The sequence below is a fragment of the Mustela nigripes genome, chromosome 3 (assembly GCF_022355385.1).
Source record: "Mustela nigripes isolate SB6536 chromosome 3, MUSNIG.SB6536, whole genome shotgun sequence".
Classification (NCBI taxonomy): domain Eukaryota; kingdom Metazoa; phylum Chordata; class Mammalia; order Carnivora; family Mustelidae; genus Mustela; species Mustela nigripes.
In genome coordinates this window covers 92374361-92388723 of record NC_081559.1, presented here as the reverse complement: position 1 = coordinate 92388723, position 14363 = coordinate 92374361, and the positions used below count along the sequence as shown (strand labels likewise).

The 14363-nt window shown below is 37.6% G+C and overlaps 1 protein-coding gene across 1 annotated transcript in view; it reads left to right on the top strand.

The window, feature by feature from the left end:
- The window catches only part of THSD7B (thrombospondin type 1 domain containing 7B), a 717646-nt gene that overhangs the window by 489309 nt on the left and 213974 nt on the right, over positions 1 to 14363 (top strand). Inside the window, exon 12 of the mRNA XM_059395498.1 lies at positions 8210 to 8404. Coding sequence (XP_059251481.1) covers positions 8210 to 8404 — 195 coding nt within the window. The remainder of the gene's footprint in view (positions 1 to 8209; positions 8405 to 14363) is intronic.

The following is a 14363-nucleotide window of genomic DNA, read 5'->3' as shown; positions in this document are numbered from 1 at the left end:
CTACTTAATCTGATTAGTTTTCTCTGTCTGCGGCCTGTCTGCCATTATGGCTTTGGGTTTTTCCCAAAAGCCATGTCCTGGGTTACCTGGGTGGCTCAGTGGGTTAAAGTCTCTGCCCAGTGTCCTGGGATCAAGCCCCGCATTTGGCTCTCTGCTCAGTGGAGAACCTGCTTCCTCTTCTCTCTCTGTCTGCCTCTCTGCTTACTTGTGATCTGTCTGTCAAATAAATAAAATCTTTAAAAAAAAAAGGGAACAAATTAAAATAGGCCAAACTAAAATAGCTTTAATTGGAATTGGTACTTTCCCTGATTATCTACCAGGAAGGGAGGTCTTAAGGAAGACTCTATCAGTCTGTAAAGAATTAATTGGAAGGGAAGGCAGTTCTGCCCTTAGACTCACCAAAAGATGGTTTCCCCTAGCTCCCATACATTCAAGGGCCCTTCTCTGGCCTTTCCAACTTCCTTCCCTCTCAAAGATAAGGAGTCCCAATGGAGTCCAGGTTCCCTACCCAACGCCTATCTCTTCCTAGTCCTTAGGACTCTAGAACTCCCTACCTATATGGCCCTGAGCCAGCCTCAAGGATGAAAGAGGCCTCTTTGGAGTCTGACTGGAGGAAAACTTACTCTAGCTACATGTGTACTCTAGGCCTGGCATGGATGACCGGCAGCTGACTTGTGAATTGAGCTTCGCAGGATTGACAGCAAGTGCAGGAAGGTCCTGGCTGGGGTAGAATTCAGCTGGAATGAGAAGGGAAGGAAGGGGGCAAGGGTATTGGGCTGGGATGGAGGCATATTCCAGATGAAAACTTCACCCCAGAATTGTTATTAGAACCTAGCTTTCCAAGATGTTAGGAAAGCAAATATGTTAGTGTAGGGAAGTAGAACAGATCTATTACAGATCTGTTAATTTCAGTTTTTAACTTTTAACTCTTTAGACTTGTGATTTATGACCTCTTCTTACTTTCTCACACTGGACCCCATACTTGTCTGGGGCAGCCTGGCATAATGTCCTTAATTTAGTAACATCGCAGATATAGACCATGTATTTCTGTACATAATGGATCTTATCAAAGGGGAAGTAGAGTCCTAGGAGTGTACAGAGCAAAGACAGGAAGCCAGCCCACCATATTGCTGGTTCTCTGCACAGGTGTATGGTATGTCAAGTTCCTGGCCTGGCTTAAGTTGTTTTTATAGGGAACGTCCTACCCCACTTTCATGTGTCTGTCCTTCCAGGAAGTGACACTGACTGCCTGGTGCCAGAGGCTCCCATGCTGTGCTCTTGCAGGACCCTCGGTACAGTGACCATTTCTTCCATCTGTGTCTCCCCAGCTACCAGTGCAGGGCCTGATAGAATATGTTGTCAGACTGTTTTTTGAACTGGGCAGCTGCTGTCCCTCCTTTCTGTTTCTTGACACACCTGTAAATGGAGCTTTGTGCTTGAAGCACCTCACGGCAGGACAGCAAGCTCATAGAGCCCTCCTGGCTTTTTATCATGTTACCCCTGCTTCCTGGAAATCATCACCTCTAAAACGAAATTCTTCTTAACCTTTCTTGTCAACTATGACAATTGAACTCTAGTCCATAGTAACTTGGGGAAAGTAATGTGGTTGTCCTTGGTGAAGGGGGAGTTTAGACAGATGGGGAAGTAGCAGCTTCCATTACTTACTCTTCCCAGGCTGAGTATCATTCTTTCTTATCAGGACAGTGACCCCTGCACTCTTCATGCTGTAAGTGGGGGGGAAAATTTTAAAAAAGACCAACTTATCACGGCATGCCTGATGACCTGAGTCTAGAGGTGATAGAGGATAAAAAGACTAGCTGTTTAGTAACAGTTAAAAATCTGATGAATTCAGTCACCTTGGAAGCCTGAGAAGGTTGCTTAAGCCTCCCACATTAACAGTGCGTAGTTCTTTTTCAAAAATTAATTCAGACATACTGAGAATTCAGCTAGGTCCTTGCTTTGTTTCTTTTGCTAGATTATCAGATAATTTTACAGTTTGTGTCAGGGTATTCCTTTTCATGCTGCTAAAATTGAAAAGAGGTAACGGGGAAAGCAATTAGTAACTCTTCTCTGCTTTTTGTGATTTTTTTTTTTCTTCCTCTCTAAGGCTCAGCTTATGTCATAACTATGAGAAAGGTGAAGAAGCTGAACTCAATTCTATGTGTTTTATACATTGTTAGACACTGTAAATGGGAAAATAGGACTTCAAACTTCACAGAAGTTCAGGGGGGGGGGGTTTCTGGTCACCCTACCATTCCCATTACTAGTAGGTGACTGTTGTCTGAGAGCTCTCATCTGTGTGGCTTTGTTCAAACACATGCCTCTCCATTGTTCCTTAAGAATACTCAGCTGTCCCAGGCAGCTAGCCTGAGAACTTTCTGTCCAAAGCCTAAGGTCACTAAATTTCAAACATGCCCAATAATGAGATTGTTCTGCAGCTACTGGAACTAATTTTACCTGGCAGTACAATTTTCCTCTCACAAAGACAACAATATTCCAAGTTTAATAAATGATTATAATTGAGCATTGAATTGCCATTCCTTAAACAATCTAGTCCGTGTAGAAATAAAGGACAGGAAGGGTCAGTAGTAAATGCCTCTCCCTTTCCTCAAAAGACTTTGCCCCCTAGTATAGAGGACTGTAACTACTTAGAAGCCCTCTCCCCACCACCACCACCAAAAAAAAACTTTCTCTAGATTGTGGTCTGCAAGTGATTTGCTATGATCCAAAGGACCCAGGACTCAGGGTGAAACTAAATAGCAAATATCTGATAGATGAATTTTGGTAATGGCTTTTTTCCTGCTTGTCCACAGCACGTCCTTTCCATGTAAGATTGCAGTACCTACTTTTCCTTTCTATACCAAGTTCCCTCATTGGTTGTCTCTATTACAGAGACGACAATGTTGTACCATCTACCTTTCTGTTACTGCCACTACTGTCACCTCCCAGAAGCCAGATTATGTGTATGTACATGCATATCTATATATACACATATTGATTTTATAATGTTTCATAGTTGCTTATATATTGACTGGATGGATGGATGGATGAACGGATCAAGTTCAATAAGATCAATAGGGAACAAGCTGTAGGTAATTAAGATTCAGGTATATAAGCAAAGTTTGATGTTTAGACCACCACAGAAGTAGAATGACTTCAAGATGTATTTCTGACTTCAGGGCATAAGCTATATTTCTTTGCCTTGTTTCATCCCTCGCCTTATCTGTAATGAAGCACAAATGGTTCTAATGGTCAGAAAAGTTTGATAAATCCCCCTAAGCCTCAGATGTTAAAAGGCTTTTGAATTTAGCTTTAGCTTAGAGAGGTATGGTTCATGTTTGTGCTGGATATAATCACCTCACTGAGTGAAATATGAAGCTGCAAATATGGCCAGCACTCTTCTGCACAAATGTTCATGGTCCTTTCATGAAACACTTAAGATTTTTAAGGACTTTGATCTTGGTGCTTCTGGAACGTATTCCCAACAGGACTTGGATTTCAGTTTCTGACTTTCTCTGGAGTTCTGATCTCCTATATTAGCTTATAAGGCTCATTTTCATAAACAATTAGCAGGATGCACAGAGCATCACTTGGAAATAGAATAGACCATATCTTTGGGAGAGCCATGTAAGCTTTGGAATAGGCTACTGACTTTAATACTCTAACTGAAAGGAGACTCCAGTTACACTTCTTAGGGGCCAAGATTATTGGTAGTGGGATTTGGAAAATTCTTCCTGAGCCAAGTCAAGTAATGTTGGATTCTTCTTTACTGATGCTTGTTATGTTTCCATTTCTAGAAGACTTTATCATAAAAATAGGCCATCTTCCATAGGGTGCCTGGGTGGCTCAGTTCGTTAGGAGTTCAATTCAGTTCTTGGTTTCAGCTCAGGTCATGATGTCAGGGTGGTGAGATGGAGCCCTGCTTTGGGCTCCCTGCTCGGCACAGTCTGTTGAAGTTCTCTCCCTCTCCCTCTGCCCCTCCCCCCATTCATGCACTTGATGCTTGCACACCAACATCCCCCTGCTGTGCTAAGTACTTCACCTGTGTCAATTTATTATATGGTATAGATATTACTCTAAAATTATATGGATGGGTTAATGGAGTCTTTTTATATAACTTGTCCAAGGTAACAGTAGAAAAAAATGGAGAGTCACTTAGTTCTATTTGACACTAGGACTTACAATTTTATCAGTATACTTTGCCACATCTGTTTTTTCAAAATAAGTTTTTGGGCTTAAGGAGTCTCCACACCTTCTAGTGGTTAAGAACTATTTTAAAGATTTAAAATAATGCATTTTAAAAATAACCTTTCCCCATGAGTTGCCTAATGGAAGGAGGGTCTGAATTGGATTGTGCCACTAGCTACTAGTTATCCTCATTTACTCCAAATATCTTCTCATTTCCTGGTTTTCCAGTCCTGCAGACTTTGCTCTTGCTGTTTTTCCTCAGTAATTTTGTATCCATTGGTATAATTCAGTATCCAGTCTTCCAATAAATGTTTATTGAATGATTCATTTTATACTAGAATGTTCCCAAGAAACATTCATATTTTTAAGATTTTATTTGAGTTGGAGAGTGTGTGTGCATGTTCATGCTTGCAAAGTAGGTGGGTGGGGGAGGGGCAGAGGGCGAGGAGGAGAGAGAATCTCTAGCAGAATTCTCATTTAGTGGCAGTCCAGCAGGGGCCTCGGTCTCAGGACCCTGCAATCGTGACCTGAGGCAGAAACAAGAGTCATTCACTAAACCAACTGAGCCACCTAGGCACCCCTCTTTTAAATTTGTCTGGTGTTTTTTTTTCACACTTGAAAAGAAATTAGCATCTTGAACTTGGAGAAATTGGAAAGCCAGAATGCCTGACCTAATTCGATGATTGTATGATCTGTAGTGTATCAGTTGCCACTCAACCCTTAAGTTAACAGATCATCAGTAATAACACAGAACAGTGCTATTGAGATTAAAGTGGGTATCATGAAACTTCATGCTACAACTGCCATTGTTTTCTTTGGCCCTTGGAGATCTCTGTTGTCTCTGTTAGACTACTCTAATACATCAGTTCGTTTAGGAACCCTTGATCTGATTTGGTCTACATAGCCCTGCTAATGTAGTGAATGTGTTTAGGGCATATTTGACATACTCTTTGACTAATGGTGATTTTTTAAGTGTGGTGCCAGACTCCTGTGAGATTCAACCATGGTTTTCTTTCCTTTATCCCTCAGATTCTGAAGGTGGCCATGGAGAGTGGTAGTATGTGTACCTGAGAGGAGAACTATCAGTCTGCTAGATTTAATAAAGAAATTAAAAATTAAATACTAAAAGTTAAGTCAATAGCATTTTGGAACCTTGAGTGTATGAGAGATACTGTTTTAAGCTTTCTCACAACTCTGTTGTAGGTTCTCTTACTATAATCATTTTATAGATGAGTCTATGTGCAAAGATTAAATAACTCCATTCATGTAATTCCCAGATGTTTGGAATTGGAATTTGTATTCATACCATTTGATAAGAATGTCTCTGAATTACACCATATTCTATAGCTATTCTTTATTCTTGATGCTTTCTTTCATTAATGCAAAATAGCTCAATATAGGCATTCCTAAATCCTGATTTTGATCATTTAGCTTGCAAAATTTCAAAATATCATTGAATGTTTATCATAGTTGTCAACTATACACTAATGTGGAAAATAATTTTAAAAACTTCTTTGGAAAAGCCTTACTTCTGGATACATAGAGGTTCAGATTTCAAATAACAATGCTTTTTAAAAGTATTTAAAATTCCACTTCATGCTAATCAGTGCATTGTCATCTTGGGAGGAAAAATAACTTGGGAAGATAGAAGTCCCCTAAACTGACTCCAGATTGGTTATCTAAACATGTAACTGAAATAACATTTGCATGTATCCTACTTAAGATAAAGTATATTGGTGTATTCATTAATGGCTATAATATTTCCAATGGAAAAAAACATAGGTGATATTGACCTTGTTGGAATGGATTTTGTTCCTAGAATATAGATTAAAAACAAAAGCAAAAATTGCTCAAAACCAGTGAATAACCCCACATGGCACAGAGCAGATGTACAAACTGGGAAGTATTGTATATACATTCATTGTCATCTTAGGTAACTCCTTGGTCCTAAAACATTGGATGGATTTGGCTTTCGGTTATTAAGAAAAAAAAAATCAGATTGAGTTGTTCTTTGTGCTCAGAATAATGAAACTGGGTATTTACCCCAAAGATACAGATGTAGTGAAAAGAAGGGCCATATGTTCATAGCAGCAATGGCCACGGTCACCAAACTGTGGAAAGAGCCAAGATGCCCTTCAACAAATGAATGGATAAAGAAGATATGGTCCATATACACAATGGATTATTACTCAGCCATCAGAAAGGATGAATGCCCAATTTTTACATCCACATGGACAGGACTGGAGATAATGCTGAGTGGAATAAGTAAAGCAGATAAAGTTAATTATATGCTTTTACTTACTTGTGGAACATAAGGAATAACATGGAGGACATTAGGAGAAGGAAAGGAAAAGAGAAATAGGGAAAATTGGAGGGGGAGACAAACCATGAGAGACTGTGGACTCTGAGAAACTGAGGGTTTTGGAAGGGAGAAGGGCAGGGCGATGGGTGAGCCTGGTGGTAGGTATTAAGGAGGGCACATATTGCATGGAGCACAGGGTGTGATACATAATGAATCTTGGAACACTGAAAAAATAAATTTTTTGAAAAAAAAGTTCAGAATATAAGAATGAGCAATTAAGTGGAGTCCCTATATACAGTTACCCTGCATTATAAAACTTTTCATATAAAGTTGATTCTTAATAATGTTGATCCTAAGCTGTGGTGTGTTTATTCCTTATAACTTGGTAGATTTTAGAGTTGTCATAAAAATTATCTTAAACTGGGATTTTAGGATGAACAATTTAGCAAATACCGATTAACCTACCCTATATCCACAGGCACCATGCCAAAAATGGGTTGTCTGTGGGCAGGCTGCAGCAGAACCACCTGGGACACTTAAAGACAAAAATATATGCCTAGAATTCTGCTCCAGAGATGCTGATGCAGTAGGTCCAAGGTCATGCCATAGAATCTACGTGTTCTCCTAGATCTCCGTGGTTAGCAATGAGTTTAGAAGAGTAGTTTTCACCTGGGGCAACATTTGACAATGTCTGGAGCTTTTGATTTTCACAACTGGGAGGGTGTATGTGCTGCTGACATCTAGTAGGTAGAGGCCAAAGATGCTGCTAAATGTCTTCCGGCACACAAGAAACAAATACCTATGCAGTGTCCAACCTAAAATGTCAGTAGTGCCAGTATGGGTCTAGAGGCTACAAAGATCCCTACAAAATTCATAATTAGGGTGAATAAAAGATACAGAAAATACCCTGTATAAATGAATAAAAAGTCACTAGCTTAAAGAATCAAATACAGAATTTACAAAATTTCTTAAGTTCTTTACCTCAAGATTATTAGTTTTATGGTATGACTAGAGACCTTCTAGTTAAAGTTTGTGAAATAAATTTTGAATTATCTGAAATTGATATCTGTAATGGGAGTTACCTGGATAGATTATGCCTTACTTGAAAAAATTTAAAAATTTTCTCCTGAAATGTTAATAAGGATAATAAATAAAACAAATATATATAATATATAAAATTATATAATAATATATAATATAATATATATAATAATATATATAACAAATATAACAAAAATAGAAGTATTTTAAAGAGAAGTAAATCAAAATCAAAGTAAATAAAAAAAGAGAAGTAAATTAAGAGAAGTAAATTAAAGAGAAGTAAATTAAAATCAAAGAACAATTCACATGATATTCATGGTCTTGTCCCTTTTTTGTCCTCGTTTTACTCTTACACATTCTTTCCTAGTTTTAGATCATCCCTAGAGATCAGATACTCACAAGCTTATGTACAATAAATTACTGGAAGTTATTTTGGTTGCTGTCAGTGCAACCAAATTGAATTAATAATGAAACCAATTAAATCTTCAGATACCCCCACTGGCAACCTTAAACGTTTAATTTCCAGAGAGAAATAAGGTTAGCGGTGTTGAACACCTTTTCCAATCACAGTGTTAACCAAATTTTCAGACATTGGGGGATTCTGCTCTTTTGTTGAAGTACAAGCAACAGATTGATTTAATCAAAATAATAACAAAAGAATTCATTTTTTTTTTAAAGCGGTCTCCTGTGTCTCTGATGATAACCAGTCGGCAGAAATGATGGAATGCCTCAAGCAGACAAATGGCATGCCTCCCCTTGTACAAGAATGCACAGTCCCGTGTCGAGATGACTGCACCTTCACGGTTTGGTCCAAGTTTACTCCCTGCTCCACAAATTGTGAAACAACCCGAAGTCGACGGCGACAGCTCACAGGTAGGGTATACCTTTCATTTCTTAGCTTCAGACAGGGATGCACTTCTGAACCTGCAAAAGAGAATGGAAACTTCAGGAATACTAGAGATTATATCGGGTCTCTCCTTTTCTCAGCCCTTGATAGACTTTAGAATGGTCATAAAAATTATCCTTCCTGATGCTATGCATCTAATGCACCTATTCCTGGCACATAATATGTACTAAATTAATACTTGTGAAATGAATGGTGTGAACCATTCTACAGCTGTGAAGTTCCTCTCTATATGGTTTTATAACCTTTACAGTGGTAAATGGCAACATAGCCACCTGCTACCTTGGAGTAGTTAATGGCAAAATTTCTGGTATGTGGTCATGCCAGGATCTTGGCAGGGCTGAAAGCAGTGACTAATGTGTAAAATGCCTCAATAGGCAGATCTAATCTAGATCATTCTCTTTTGCCATTACTTTATAAACAATTTGACATTTTAGAATTTTAATTGTAAGACATAAGTCAAATTATATATGTAGGTTCTGCTTTTGTGGTCTATTATTTTGGCTCTGTTTACATCCATGCAATTTAATGGATATAAAATCAATTAATAGATGAATGAAGGTGCTGGGGCAATTTTTGCCTATAATGTACAAATTATTGATGCAGTATAGTATATTGTATTTCTTGGCTAGATAAATATCCCACAGTTTCTTTTAGTTGTATTTGAATATGCAGAAAACTTAATTTAGGTAATAAAAGCCCAAAGGAAAAATGCCAAAATAATCATCGGGATAATATAATTGTTGTTGACATTGACGAATTAAGCACAGAAGACCATATGTTATTACAAGAAGTTCAAGAGCTAATTCTCTCAGTTTCAAATTCCCCTTGTTTGAATGTATGGCTTACAAGATTATGTTTTAAATTTAACTCTAATGGATTTACTTAATCGATGAGAGCCTGTAACGGGGTTTCTACACACAAATCAGAAGCCCATTCATGAGTAGGTAAACTCTAATCAAATAGAAACAAAAAATATGCTATACTTTGTGTTCTCTTCTACAAAAATCTATGAATACATAACTTTGTGCAACACTGCTTGTGTTTCTAAGATGAAAAAAGTTCTTCTAGGGAATATAACGGGGTGGAATGTGTTTGACAGGAGTAATTTCAAGTTCACCGGCAACAGTAAAACTTGGTGTGCACGTTCATGTGTAAGGCTTCAGAAGCCATCATCCTGGCAATTCTCCATCTTTGGGATGAGAATATCCTTTAGAGGGAAAACAAGGATTTAATTACTGGCCAGCTTTCTGTTCTTGAGTGTACTAATAGTATTTTATACCTGCAAGTTGACCATGGGAATATAGAAGAACTTAAGATATTTATTGAACTAGTACAGTTTATTTTGAACTGTCAAAACTAAGTAAGCATTAGGCTTATTTAAAATACACTTTTTACATAAATATTGAAAGAACCATTGTACATTTTTCTCCAAACTCTATCCCAAGAATTACTCCTACTAAAAAAAAATTACTTAGAATTTTTCTAAATTATTGGTTATGCTTTTTGCTGGGTAATTGATCTGTGTGTCTTCATGTCTTGGAGACACCAACTGGTCAATTTCATGAACCGCATGAGATTTGGGGGGGGGTGGACAACAATTCTGTATCACTGAGTGTGCAGTAGGCAGTAGTGAATCGAAATTTTTTACTTAAGACATTTTTTATTGTTGTGGTACTATGTTTGTATTTCAGTCTCTCACATGTAGTTTGGTGGTAAAATCAATCTCTTACATGAATGGTAGTAAAAGGTGGACTTAGACCATAAAACTGTGATTCTCTTTAATACAGACACATAAAGAAGCATGTAGACAAAAATACAAGCTACTCCATGGAATAAGGGACCATCTAGTGTTTTTCTCTTTTCCATTTTTAACATGAAACTTCAGTATCTGGATGTCTTGGGTGTTGTACCTAAACTATATCATCAAAGGTTTTGGATTGAATGTTAATTATAGCAGTTGTTTATAAGTGCTGAAAATAATCTATTGATAGATTGGTTTAGGTTATTAATATGTAAAATAACTGGACAAATAAAACATATTTAATAAAACATATTTAATAGTTTTATGTTATTGAAACAAAAGTCATAAATTTCCATCTCACTTAAGGGGGGGAATGTCTTTACAATTATATTAGGGATTGGTTTTCTTTTTTTTTTATTAAAGATTTTATTTATATATTTGACAGAGATCACGGGTAGGCAGAGAGGCAGGCAGAGAGAGAGGAAGGGAAGCAGGCTCCCTGCCGAGCAGAGAGCCTGATGCGGGGCTTGATCCCAGGACCCTGGGTTCCTGACGTGAGCCAAAGGCTGAGGCTTTAACCCACTGAGCCACCCAGGTGCCCCATCTTTTTTTTTTTTTTTTTTTTTTTTTTTTTTGCTATTGTTGTTTTTGTGTGTGTATTTGTTAACTTGTTTTAGTAGTAAACTAGTTCTTGATCCAAAGATTAATACTGATTTTCTTTTTCTTTTACTATGTTATCAAAGTAAAGAACCACTAATAATTTGTTTCTTGAGAACCATTTCTGTATTAACATACTCAAATCCATCCTCAAACAGTGGTGTCCTCTATTTAAGGTTATCCCAAATACAGAGAGCGCATATATTCATACAGAATACTTGTTCTGCCAGCAACTTTTGGTTGCCTTATAGACGAATATTTTTCTTCCTTCTCTTTCTTGCTCTCACTTACTCCTTTTGTCTTCCTTTTTCCCCCTACCACACTTTTTAAAATCTCCTTTTCTTAATGAACATTTTTCTTGATCACTTATGCATGCTATGCCTTAGGAATACTACTAGGGAATAGACATGATCCTAATTTAAGAGTTTATAGTATAATGGAAGATAGAGATTTTATTACAATTAAAGCACAATATAGAATTTCTGACAAAAGCTGTTGTATTAGTGCTACATTAAATTCTTATTGCTGTAACAAATTACCAGAAATTGAGTGGCTTTAAAATAACATAAATGTATGATCTCCTAGTTATGTAGGTCTAAAACAAACTTCAGTTTCAAAAGGCTGAAAACAAGATGTTGGTGGAACTGTATGGCTTTCTGGAGGCTCTAGGGGAAAATGTATTTTTTTTTCCTTCCCCCTAGCTTCTAGAGGCCATCCATATTCCTTGGCTAATGACTCTTCTTCCATCTTGAAGTTCAGTAACATTATGTGTGACTATCTCTTAGGAAAGGTTTTCTAATTTTAAGACATGTGATTAGGTTGTACCTACCCAGATAATCCAGAATAATCTCCTCTCAAGGCCCATAATCCCAGTCACATCTACAAAGTCCATTTTGCCATCTAAGGTAGCATAATTACAAATTCCAAAAACTGGGGAGCGAACATACTTGGAAAGGCAGTTTGTGATAGGCAGAGTAAGGACAGTACAGAAGAGTACCTTTTACATACCTGAGATGAAGAGTCTCAAGAATGGCTTTCTGGCAACGGTAATATATTAGTTTGGACTTCAAGGACAAGTAGACATTAACTAGACCATGGAGGGAGGTTGGAACTTAAGATAACTTTTGGCGTAAGAAATGCAAAGGCCGGTAGGGAGAGGGTGGTTGTGTTACGGACACTGGGGAGGGTATGTGATATGGTGAGTGCTGTGAGATGTGTAAGCATGACGATTCACAGACCTGTACCCCTGGGGCAAATAACATTATGGTATTAAAAGTAATTAAAAAATGCAAAGGCCAGAAACCAATGAGTAATCTCTAGGAACTGAAAGATGTGCAGTATGTCTAGCTTGTCACATGCCAGAGGCAGAATGACACAACTTAGATAGGAGGCAGGTCCTAATGGCCTCAGTACCGCAGAGCCTTGATGACCATAGCAGAGGGTCTAGACTTCATTCTATGAAATATGGTAAGTCAATGAGGAGTTTTAAGTAGATAAATCATGTGATCGAATTTCCATCTTTGTGAGCTGCTTCTAGTTGCAGTGTGGGCAGAAGACTGGGGGAATATGAAGTACAATGGCTATAAAATATTGGAAGAAGGTGTTGCAGGGATTTAAGAGATTTGGAGATGGGCTACATATGGGTGGTATTGGTCAGAATGGAAACAAGGACTGATTCAAGAGATAGCCATTTAAAATGATAGATCTTTGTCATTAAACAGATAGATGCAGATAGTATAATAGAATTCAAACGTGGCATTTTAGATTTTGACTTGGCCTTCTTGAGATAATTGGGAAATGAAGATGAAGAAAGCAAGGCCCAGGTGTGAAGAGGTTGAGTATGACTTTGCCAGGTTGAGTTTGATAGGCCATTTAGGTTCTAGTCTGTGGCTCAGAAGCTTGAGCTAGAAACCTAGAATGGAGGTAATAAGAATTTAAGAGATATAGAGGGTCCTTTAAACTCATGAGTGAAGATAACGGATCAGAAAAGAAGAGAACCTAGGACAGTTCCCTGAGAAGGCCCATCAGTTAAGAGATGTAAGAGATGTAGAGAAGGGAAATAATGTAACAAACAAATGTGATCTTCCCAGAGGGATTGCGGGGGTGAGGTAAGGTACAAGGTACAATGGAATTTGGGAAGACTATTTCAACAGTGATGGTGTTATCAACATTCTCAACAATCATTGAATGATTAAGCCTGAAGGGTAACGTAGAGAGACATTCCAGGGCTTCATTTGTTTTATTACTTTGTCAGTAGTAAGTAGAGTGTCAAGAAATAAGTGGACTCTGAATCCAGGCTTAAGTTGAGAAGAGAATAGAAATTGAAGAGATGGAGACGTTTAAGAAGTGCCAGAGACTTCAATATGCTGGGTATTGGTAGGAAGAAACCACACATAGACCTATTTTTCAACCAGTAAATTCTCACCACCATGAAGACTGTGTTTCTCAAACATTTTCTCATTAAGTGCTCCTAATGGTAAATGCAAGTGAATACATCCTCCCAGAGAGAGAGAGAGTGGCATGGCTGAAGCTCCAGCAACATCTTTCAGACCCTGCAGGAATCATTATTTATTATGACCGTAAGCAACATGTCAGACCATAGAGCCAGTCATCCAGGCAACAACTATAAAATTGTGTATAAATTCTTTGACAATGAGGTAATATCCCATGCATCAGCTTAAATCAAGCTTTTCTAAAACCCCTATAAACACTGGGAATAAGACCAATAAAGCAGCCTACTGCATATTTTTTTTTATAACCAGCCAAGACTCTAGCTGATGACTTATTAATCATGAAACAAAATATAATCAGATCTATTAGAAAACGTTTAGGAATCTAGCAGAAGTGTGTTGGCAGGAAAGTTGAATCAAGTTACATGTGGACTTGAAATCCCATTAAACATGATTATCAAGTACTCAGCAATGGGAAATATTCTGCATTCTCATTACTCAAAGACAGGTTCACAGCTAAAAGCTCCATCAAAGTCAATTGGTTAAGGTAAAGTCATATTCTAGAATACTTAGGTTAAAAAAGTCTTTCAAAGTGGAAGTCATAACTTTTTCTCAGATTAAATTGCCCAACATTATTTGACCATTTATTTCCTTCTATTGTGTCAGCATTTGTGAGCTGCCTGATAGCAAGGACCAAAATAAGTTCAACTTTGTCATTCTCACCCCGAGTGGCACCTAGCCTCACTCCAGGGCCATTGGATGAGATATCATTTTGTTCTTTGAATAAATAAACTGTTTCCAAAAACGCACATCAAAATGACAGGATGTTACTATTTCCAGTGTTTTGTTGGTTTCCCTGGAAACCATTAATTTTCAGGAAAACAAAGTAATCTGTTTGTTCTTACCAACAAGTTATAGAGAAAATCATATAAACAAAAACTTTCCAGCTGTTGAGTCACTGTAGCAAACAGCTTTCAGTTTCTTATTTTTTATTTTTGCCTCTATCCAATATAAACCATTTTTAAATTTTTTCCAAATTATCTTTATTATTATTATTTTATTTTGTTTGACAGAGTA